The sequence below is a fragment of the Triticum dicoccoides genome, chromosome 3B, assembly GCF_002162155.2.
Source record: "Triticum dicoccoides isolate Atlit2015 ecotype Zavitan chromosome 3B, WEW_v2.0, whole genome shotgun sequence".
Taxonomy (NCBI): Eukaryota; Viridiplantae; Streptophyta; class Magnoliopsida; order Poales; family Poaceae; genus Triticum; species Triticum dicoccoides.
In genome coordinates this window covers 617,913,690-617,924,884 of record NC_041385.1, presented here as the reverse complement: position 1 = coordinate 617,924,884, position 11,195 = coordinate 617,913,690, and the positions used below count along the sequence as shown (strand labels likewise).

The window sequence follows — 11,195 nt, the reverse complement described above, 5'->3', positions numbered from 1 at the left end:
GGGCACTGTAGGTCGTCATTCCCTGCGTCACTAGACGGTCGGCGTCATGGGTCTATAGTGGCGAGCAGCGCGAAAGCTGGTCGCCTGGATCTGCGGGGAGGCCTCACTATAGCCACGCTCTCCGTTGTGGAGGGCAGTCTTGTTGTATGGAAGGACGGGATGGCCGTTGACCCGCCACCAGCCGGTAGGCGACCAGCCGACCGGCCGGGTTGTCGTGTCCAGCCGGCTGCGCTGAGGAGCCGGATGGAGACCTAGCTAGGCTGAGGGGCGCCATCCGGGCCGATGTTTCGCAAAGGAGTTTGAGTTTGATCCGGGTTCTAGTGCCTACCCGGGGTCATCCCCCCGACAGTCGGGCAGCACAAGGGTCGGGCGATCTGTAGCTTGTGTCAAACTTCTTGCACGAAGGTGCAATGCCAAAGAGGTGAAGTGTTGATTTTGTTTCTTGATCATAGAGAGCACAAACATCACAGTTGTGATAGCATGGCTTAATAGGGATGATAGACTACTTATATCAATAAGGAATTCCTTCTTTTCTAATAGCACATTCGAAAAGAACTCCAAATTTAAGGGTGCTCATCTTGGAGCAATTTCGGGATGGGTGGCCAACTGAGAAGTTGGTCCCAGGTGCGCATGAGTAAGGATAAAGTGTGCGGGAAAGACTAGTGTTGATTTGTGGGACCAATATAAATCCTGCCAGGAGTAACGGACAGTAACCGGCAGGTGTGTCCGGGGTGTTACAAGTTGGTATCAGAGTCGACCCTCGCGGTTACAAAGATATTTGCGGGTCAGGGGCGCGGTCATGTTGTGCATGAAGTTTGTGGCCCATCATGGCACAAGGCATGGCACATGTGCAGAATTGGATGCACAAACGTGTGCCAAGAGGAAACGTTCCTGTCGCCCAACGATGATGTCGGTTCCTTTGAGTGGGGGTGTATGTGATAGTCTAGCTTAACAGGGATGATAGACTACTCATATCAATAAGGAATTCCTTTTTTTGGGTGTCTATTTGGAAAGAACTCCAAAGTTAAGTGTACTTAGCTTGAAGCAATTTCAGAATGGGTGACCGACTGGGAAGTTGGTCCCGGTGCGCACAAGTGAGAACAAAGTATACGGGAAAGACTAGTGTTGATAGGTAAGGTCAGTCTAGATCCCGCCAGGAGTAATGGCCAGTAACGGGCGGACGTCGCTCTCATGTGCCGTAAGCCTGTCAGTAGTAGGCAGACTATTTTGAGCCGAAGTCCACAGAAAGAATTTTACTTTTCTTTCAATCTTGGGCCTCCAGATCAAATCAAGTTCAGGATTGGCAATTAGGGCTAATGAACTGGCGGAGTAGGCTGATCTGGAAGTGTATTGCTTAGCCTCCGTCCAGTTCCAGTGGATGGCGTCTCGATCTTCAATAAGAGTAACATTCAGAACATTTTCCCAAAGCTGTAGGAAAGCATGTATTTTAGCATTCATGGGAGTTTAATCTTTCCATCCTCTTCATCCATCTTTGGTCTTGCAGTTCCCCAGTGACGATATGGTTCTTCCTGCGATCAAACTTGAAAAGAGTGAGCGCAAGTTCTTTTTGTGCAACCCCATCAAGCCATTTTGACTTCCAGAAATTTGCACTATGCCCATCTTCTAGGCGTACAGTGGTTGATGCATTGAAAAGCTGCATATCTAATTGAGAGCAAGGCAGTTGCATGCCGAACCAGGACGAGGTTGAGTCTGCCATGCGAACCAAGCCCGCCATACTTTTTGAGGTGCAAACCTGCTGCCAATTGACTGCATAGTTCCCTTAGCCTCCTCATCGCCACCTTTCCATATAAAGCTTCTCCTTAGCTTATCAATCCTTTTGATTATCCATTTACTGGGAGCGAGCGAACTTCAAAAGGTAGATGGTTATAGATGTAAGAACCGAGTTTATCAGCGTTGCATAAGCTCATCCTGCCAGCTTTGCAGCAATCTTATCGATCAATATTTGAAATCAGCACGCCTGAGCTTGCGAAGGCTAAGGGGAAGCCCAAGGTATTTACAGGGCAAGGAATCAATGGTTTTAGCAAACTCTAAGAGCACCTCAGTGATCAGCTGATCATCACAGCAAATGGGGAAGGCCGAGGACTTGTTTAAGTTGGTGAAAAGCCGAGACCCACATGCCGAAAGTATTAATTGGATGGCCTTCATCTCCCGTTTGTAAGGGTTTAAGAAAAGAGCGGCAGCATCGGCATATAGGCTTACTCCGATGGAGGCCAATATGTGCATGATAGGCTTGAAGATACCAGCTTCAATGACGCCCGCGAAGATGCGCTGTAGAGGTTCAATGGCAAGCAAGAACAGGAATTGAGAGAGAGGGTCGCCTTGTTGCAAGCGTCGTCGGTGGTAGAACAGCAGCAGCCCAGGTGCGCCATTCTGAATTACCTGGGAGGAAGTGGAGGAAAGCGATATTGCAATTAAATCGTGGCATCTCTGACCAAAACCCACCTCGAGTAGGCAATCCCATTTGACGAAGTCGAAAGCCTTGGCAATGTCCAACTTCAGGAAGATTGCACCTTTCTTGGCCCTGTGCAGACTCTGAATGAGGTTCTGGACATAGAGAAAGTTGTCTTGAAATGCACGCTCAACAACCTGATTCATGAAGATAGACGGCACAAGATGGAGTACTTCGAAGGACGAAATAAAATTTATTGCTGCAAAGCAAAATCAGCGAAGCATGGTCCTATAAGACATGCTCCCGTTCCAGCACCCACAAACTTGTTAGCACTAAACTATTTGCTACAGTAGTACTCCGTCTGTAAACTAATATAAGAGTGTTTAGATCACTAGTTGTCTAGTTTAGTGATCTAAATGCTCTTATATTAGATTACTCTAGCCACAGGCTTAAGTTATGTTACAAAAAAACCTCTGCACAGCAAAATCAAAGGCAAGATCACACTAACTGCAGACAAATCGAGAAAGATCATTTACATGGGGGCTGCCTGAGTGTCATCTGTGCCACACAAAGAATCAAAGCAATCAAAATTCAAAGAATCAGGTCACTTGGTTTACCAATCATCCAAAGGACAAGCTGGGATCACAACGATTAAGAGCTTGTTCTGTCAGGGATCTCCTGTTTACCAATCATCTGAAGGAAAAGCAGGCATCACCACGTGTAAGAACCTGTGCTGTCAGAGTACTCTTGTTTACCAATCATCTGAAGGAGAAGCATGAATCATCGCAACTAAGAACCTGTACTGTCAGGGCGCCAGAAACTCTTCCTGGCAACAAGAAATTGCCGCCTCATAATAGCGGTCTTGTAATGCAGAGAGCGAAGAACACGGTCCATTTTTCTAATCATTCCTATATTGTCTTGCAATACAAACCATCTACCAGGTCTAAGTATCCTGTCAATTTCCGCTGCTATTTCAATGATATCACACCTAAAACAAAAAAAATAGGCATAAGATTGCTTGCACTAGCATACAAGAGAATGTTATAATAATGTACAGTACCAGTTATTCAAGACTCAAGGCAAGCTATTGTACCTATTTGTGAGGCTCTGAAGGAGATAGCTCATGTGAAGAAGATCATAGGTCCGTGGGTATGTATTAAAAGATTCACACCAGTCATGATATACACCAATCAAACCTCTGTTGAAAATGATCGGCAAAGTGTCCGGCTGATCAAAGGGTACAACGTTCATCACCCATAAAGGTCGATCAATGAGTGATGCTGCAAATCTGGAATAAGAGATCAACTTTCATAAATATCTTAACATGAAACAAAACATGTAACTAGAGTGGTCAGCATTTTGAAGGAAATTAGGAGCTGTGAAAACAAAAATTATACTTCAAGCAAACGCAACCAGCCAAAGGAAATCAGGAATCATGTAAACATGTCGTATGTGCTTTAAAGATAGGTCATTAATTTAACAATCTAGTAACAATCAACTAGATACCATTTTTCCTAAATTCATTCCTGAAAACAAGTAAACAACAGTATCCTCCTGTCTTCTACAGCCAAAAGATAAGTACTCAATAAGGAATGACAAGTACTGGATCCAGTGCCTTAACTGTGTTCATCAATAATCAGAATATAAACCAACTAACAGTCTACACTATTCAGCAAACAAAGGGCAAACATCTTCAACGGGATCAAGCAGAAGCACTAAATATATTAATGTGGCAAAGATCTTTGCGAAGGTGCTATCACTCCGCCTCGCGCCCCATCTGCGAGACATGGTCAGCCGCAACCAGAACGCTTTCATCCCGGGACGGAGCCTGCACGACAACTTTGTCCTCGTCAAGCAATCGATGAGGCTGCTGCACCAACTTGGGGCCCCGAGGGTGATGCTCAAGCTAGACCTAACGCGCGCCTTCGACTCCCTTTCATGGCCCTTCCTCTTCGAGGCCCTTGGCCAGTACGGATTCGGACCTCGCTTCACGGAGTGGCTCGCGATCTTGCTATCCTCTTCGAGCACCCGGATCATGATCAATGGAGAGCCGGGACCGCCAGTTTGGCATCGCTCTGGGCTGCGCCAAGGCGACCCCGTATCACCGCAGCTCTTCGTGCTCGCCGTGGACATCCTTGGGCGCCTGATTGGCCGCGCCCACGACACCGGCATCTTGCAGCGGTTGCACCCCCGACGAGACATCCCGGCAATATCCCTGTACGCCGATGACGTGATGCTGTTCTGCCACGCCACGCAAGGCGACGTGGAGGCCGTCCGCGCGATCCTGGCCCTATTCAGTGAAGCAAGCGGCCTCCGCGTGAACTATGCCAAAAGCTCTGCCACTACACTTAATGGTGACCCCGAGGCGGATGCAATCATCGATCAGATGGGATGCGTGAAAGCGGAGCTACCCATCACTTACCTCGGCATCCCGCTCACGCTTCGCCGCCCCTCAGCCGCCCAACTACAACCCCTCGTCGACTCGGTGGCTGCTCGGCTACCCTCATGGAAAGCATGGCTCATGAACAAAACCGGGCGGCTGGCTTTGGTCAAATCAGTGCTTGCCGCGATCCCGATACATCAACTGCTCGCATTCGCGCCGCCCAAGAAGACCTTGAGACAACTAGAGAAGATCCAGCGCGGCTTCTTGTGGGCTGGGCGCGCTGTTGCCAATGGTGGACACTGCCACGTCAACTGGCGACGGGTATGCCGTCCGCTCGAGTACGGCGGACTGGGGGTCCAGGACCTGGAGCGCGCTGGCCTTGTGCTGCGCCTGCGCTTGATGTGGTTCTCCCACACGGACGACGACCGCACATGGCGAGGCCTCGACCTCCAGTTCACCCGCGAGGAGCGCGCGTTGTTCTTTGCTTCGACGACCATGGAGCTTGGCGATGGGCACACGGCACTGTTCTGGGACGACCGATGGCTTAACGGTCAGTCCGTGCGTGAACTCGCGCCGGCACTCTATCTATGCATACCCAAACGGCGGCGCAAATCAAGAACGGTGGCCGCAGGCCTAGCGGGCAATGCTTGGGCTCGTGACATACAAGGAGTGGTAGGGATCCATGAGATTGGCCAATACCTCAGGATTTGGCAAACCGTGCAGCACATCAGCCTATCAAACAGGCCTGACCGAATGCACTGGAGATGGACGGCTAGTGGCACCTATACAGCACGGTCATGCTACGCTGCAACCTTTCACGGGTCCACTAAATGCCCCTCCTGGAAACTCACCTGGAAGAGCTGGGCGCCGCGCCGCGTCCACTTCTTCCACTGGTTGGCCAGCCAGGACCGGTGCTGGACGGCGGAAAGACTCGCCCGTCGCGGCCTACAGCACCATCTACGATGCCTCCTTTGCGATCAGGCCCCAGAGTCGATGTGGCACCTGCTCCTAGAATGCCCGTTTTCGCGGCAAACCTGGCACGACGTGCTGGCTTGGGCGCGGATACCTTCACAACCGCCAAACAATGAGCACACCCTCGCGGACTGGTGGCAACGAACAAAAGGGCAGACTCCACATGCGCTACGGAAAGGCCTGCAATCCTTCGCCGTGCTTGTCCCCTGGATGATCTGGAAGCAGCGCAACGAGTGCGTCTTCGAGAATGCGCGCCCCTCGGTTACCACCCTCGTAGATAGGATCAAGGCCGAGGCCAAATGCTGGGCAGAAGCTGGCGCATTGGGTCTCAGGGTAGTCCTCCCCACTAACTGGGATGTTCACTGATAGGGTGACAACTCTTGTAACAACCACCTCCTAGGAGGATTGTACCTACTCATCTTTTCAATGAAATGAAACGCAAAGAGTCCTTTGCGTTTTCTCGAAAAATATATTAATGTCATGACTTGTTAAAAAAAAGACTTGCATAAAGGAACAAACTGAGTTTCCTTACCCTCCAAAGCCAGCATTCATGTCCATAACATTCCGAACACTAGACCAATTAACTGCAAATTCACTGGAATATACTTCTGAAATAAGGCCATTCCAGTTTTTTGTATCAGAATCAAAATTTTCTTGAGAAAACCAAGTAGAAGAATTCTCAGATGAAGTTGAAGATCTGATGTTAAGCCTTTCAGGCCAGGATATGGGCCAACTATTTCCTGCACCTGACTTTGACAGAGCAGGCAACAAGAGGCAACTGTCGAGAGAAGTATACCTGAATAGGATACATTAGAACATTAGTATTTATTATATCACTGGCATAAAAGAACATTACCATAAATATTATCTGATGCCTATATCTCCATAGCCAGTTACTTTCACATGGCACAAATCATATATGGCCCACCAATGCAGCAATCCATCCGACAAATGATCCTAACCACTGGTAACTAGTATAAGACTAGCATATATTACAAGCCTGAACTGCATGTGACATTATATGAACCAAAGGTCATCCGAAGAAAATGTACCATGGAGAGTGGCCATTGCTCCCAGAGCATAGAGGTGGTTCATTATTTTTCCTCTCAGTGTAGCAAGAATTTGAGGTTGGCTTTTGGTAAATAACAACTCCAATCCTATTAACATCCTTTGATTTTACAACGGTCCTCCAGCAGATTGATTTGGTCAGAGTAACCATTGCTGCCAGAAGTTGAACACATCGAATTAGCAAGAAGTTGATCACCGCAAATCATACGATGGATGCAAAATAGACAGGGTTGTTGGCCTAAGGACAAATAATTTAGCTCCTAGGTAGTAATGCAAACCTGTTTTATTAACCTTAGTGGAAATGATGTCCGATTTTTTAAAAGTCTTACCACTTACCACTTGTCTAACTGAAAAGATGATTAGCATTTATATGTCTTGTATAGGTTCAAGCATAATGAACATAATTTTCATACCAATGAATTAACTAATGAACTACATCAACTGACACAGCTACCTCATTGCCTTTCCACTGTTTTTATGGATTCATGTTCTTAGTTAGACGGTAAAAAACAGTTTTGCATGTTGATATAAAAAGTATACACGAGATCATAATTTTTGTATATGGTGCTATTATATATGCTTAGAGATCATGAAACCTTGTCAGAGACAAATTATCTCCAGTTCAGTAAACATGCATAATTTGTTCAATACTAATAGTAGGCTGAAAATTTATGTTGATAACAATCATTATGACGGGAAAAGATAGAGCTTAACCATTCCAGTCATCTTCATCTCTCTTGCCACGTCGATAGACTGGCGTCGCAGACCAGATGTAATATCCTCCAGGCCTGAGTACTCTATTGAGCTCCAACAATGGTTTTCCACCTGTATGCCCCAAGGTAGTAAAATTGTAAATTAAAAATGCTTGCACCAAGCTACCAACTAAAGAAAGCAAAGCGGGCAAAAGAGGTGGATTTGATGCTCCTGGAATCATATGGAGCCCATTTTTATTTGCACTTCAAAAATAATCAAGCAATTCATATATTTAGAGCACATAAAGATATGTGCAAATGCAATAATTTGTGCAAAATAATGATAATACATGCACTGCAAAATGAAAAAAAAAACAGACTTAAATTACATAAGATGTGTATTGACTACTAGTCCCTCTGTAAAGAAATATAAGAGTATGACACATATTCTAACATGTTTGTAGAGGGAGTATTTCTTTACAGAGGGAGTATATTTTTGTAGAGTACATATGTAATAATGTTTTTACACAGGAATTGCATGACACATATTCTAACATGTTTTATATCCATGATTTTTTTTTGAATTACACAAAACCAAACATGGGATCATATGATCCTGGGAGCAGATTCCTTTCCTCCGCAAATACTGAACCTTGAAAATAAATAGTAGCAAAACTACACAAGATAAATAGCAGGAATGGTTCAAAGTACTTGCCATCAGCATACCAGTGGACCCTACACCGTGCACAATGGATCACATCAAATGAATTGTCAGGGAAGGGAAGTTTTTGTGTTCCAATCACTGCCAAAAATGCCGGAATTCCCCGCTCTAGAGCAAATTGTATCTGAGCTTCATGCTCGTCTTTTGGGGCAATAGACATAGTAATGACATTCCTGTCAAGCAAGTATCCACCAAAGCTGGCAACACCACATCCAACATCCAGCACAGTTCTTGCATGAGTTCCCCATTTTATTTGTGGCATGATCTATTGAAACAGAATGACTGCAAGCTGTGAGATATCGCAAACAAAAAGGGGAGCTATTATATTAGCAATACTGAAGTCATAAAATACGAACTTGCACCGATAATCATAGGAATGCACCATGTATTTGATGTCGATTTTAGAAGCATGTCACTGAAACAATCAACTTACGGTGTGCAGTTGTCTTAATAGTTAAGTATCACCAAGAATGTGCATAAATAGATTTATCATCATAAATACGCAACTCCAATGGAAATTCATGAGTTCAAAAGCAAATAAAGGGCACGAAATAATATACCTGTTCAATGAATCGGATGTATCTGGTCACACCTGCTTTAAATTGAGTTCCACCTCCAGGGAAGACAAAATAATTACCAGACTTCCTAACCCAGTTCTGGTCCTTCTTGTATTCCACTAGCTTTGGGTGAGGAACATTGTTATACCAAATCTGAAATTTACAAAAGGAGTATGCTATGACAAGGTTAGAAGTCGTGTTATAAAACACGCTCTAGCTTATTGCAACTTGCAAGCTTGAACTTTAGAAGAATTAGTGCCTAAGTACGTCAGTATAAAAATGCCCGAATCTCATCTAGTGGATACACATGTAACCATGTGGCAAAGGTCGTTTGCGAGAACTGGTTAAAATGGGTGATTCATAAGTATTACCACCCTTCCAATCCGAAACTAACCGTAGGTACAGTATAATAAGATTGGAGTATGAAGGGTACAATCCCAACAGAGTTCTCTATTGCGTTTGGAGGATGTGCAAATATGAACATTCCGCCTTACAATAAACTGCACTAGCAAACCACACAGCACAACACTACCTCTTAATCAGAGCATAAGATCACCAATTATAGCAATATTAAACTAATACTACGTTGTGGAATAAGAGCGCAAGCACTAGCAAACATGGGAGCACACATTAGCCATGTTATAAAAATACTGCTGCTACTACATTGTTCAATAAACAAACAAGCAGCGAAACCGCTTCCTCGCTTACCGAAGAAGACAAGCAGGCATCCTCACCATGTCACGGCTGCGCGGCCAGGGCAGGGGAAGCCGGTACCCCGCGGGCAGCGGCACCAGGCACCTCGGCCGCGGCTCCGTGGGGCAGTGCCGCTCCCGGTGCTCCATGTGCCGTATCGACTTGAGCGCCTTGACGGCCTTCACGTTGTCCAGGCACGGTATGTAGTCCGCGGGCTCGACCCGCTTCCCCACCACGCACAATCCCCACGACGGTGCCTCCACCGGCTTCTCCTCCCCGCCACCGCCGACTCCTCCCCACTCTGCACCTCTCCCGCCCGAGACGCCGGTGGCGATCTCCTTTGTGTCGACCGATGTGGTCACTTGTGCAGCGGCAGCGGGCAGCGTGCCGTGACCCAGCTGGGTTGCGTTGGTGTCGGCGTCGTCTGCAGTGGCGTCAGTCTCTAGTCGGGGTAGATCGGCGGCGCTGCTGCTGCTCCCGCCAGATACTGTTCCGTGTGGAGATGCGTCGGCGGAGACCGGGTTTGGGGTTTGGGGCGGCGCTGAAGCGGAGACCGGAATTGGAGTTTGGGGCGGCGTTGAAGCGGAGACGGGAACTGGGGTTTGGGGCGGCGCTGAAGCGGAGGCGGGCAATGGGGTCTGGGGAGGCGCTGGAGCGGCGCCCCGGGAGAAGGAGGAGGAGGAGGAGAAGCGGGAGGTGGGGGAGAAGAAGAAGGGGAGGGCGGAAGGGGCGGGGCTGAGGAGGAGGAAGAGGGAGGAGAGGAGGATGAAGAGGGCGACGGAAATCACGATGGGGCGCTTGCGATCGGAGAGGAAGGAGAGGGCGGAGGAGATTGTCATTTCTTCTGCTTCGGAAAGCCGGAGTTGCGGAAAATGAGCGGGAAGGGGCAGGGGGAGAAGGTATATAGATCTCCGGGAACGCCGGTACGGCGGCCGTGGCCGAGGAAGGAGGTGCGGCGCTGTGGGGCGCGCGGTGGCGCGGGATGGTTTCAGTGAAGGGAGGCCAGGAAGGTGACTAGTCTAAGCCTAGTCGGCTCTGTTTGTTGCGATATTTTTGCATGCCGCCGTGTGGGCAATTTTGGTTGGCCACCGAACCGCAGGACCGAGCAGGAACAAAAACTTCTCCGGGAGATTTTCTATTTTATTAATTCACACATGAGTCAGTTTACTAGATTTATTGCTTATACTCCCTTCATTTCATTTTAGTCTGCATATAAATTTGCTCAAAGTCAAACTTTGTAAAGTTTGACCAACTTTGTATAAAAATATATCAACATCTAAGACACTAAAGCTATATGGTATGAAAATTAATTTCATGATGCATCTAACAATATTGATTTCATATTGTGAATCTCGATATTTCTTTCTATAAACTTAGTCAAAGTTAACAAGGTTTGACTTTGACCAAATCTTATATGCAGACTAAAAAAAACACAGGGAATACTATTGTCAACACCCCTTCCCAACCCTAGCTGCCGCAACCAAGTTTCTCCTCACTTCACTTCACGCCGTCATCTCGGTTCCCCTCCTCTCCACGGTCTCGAAGCCTCGTCGGCACCAAGAGGAGGTATGTTTCTTTTGTCTTTTCCTTAGGTTTTATTTCCCTGGCGGCATCGACGAGTTAATGTCGTCATATTTGAATAAGGTCTCTTCGGCCTCTTCGTACCTTGATGACATCTGATCTAGCGTCAGCGAAGGCC

At 47.1% G+C, this 11,195-nt stretch overlaps 1 protein-coding gene across 1 annotated transcript; it reads right to left on the bottom strand.

Moving 5' to 3' along the window:
- Positions 1–2,640: 2,640 nt before the first annotated feature.
- On the bottom strand, positions 2,641–10,519 carry LOC119277462 (probable methyltransferase PMT23). Its single transcript, XM_037558744.1, has 8 exons — positions 9,538–10,519; positions 8,807–8,956; positions 8,241–8,511; positions 7,548–7,658; positions 6,818–6,986; positions 6,298–6,561; positions 3,504–3,698; positions 2,641–3,398 (listed from the first exon to the last, which is right to left on the bottom strand). The coding sequence occupies exons 1-8, from the start codon at positions 10,333–10,335 to the stop codon at positions 3,200–3,202; spliced, it is 2,157 nt and encodes a 718-aa protein (XP_037414641.1). The 5' UTR covers positions 10,336–10,519; the 3' UTR covers positions 2,641–3,199.
- Positions 10,520–11,195: the final 676 nt, after the last annotated feature.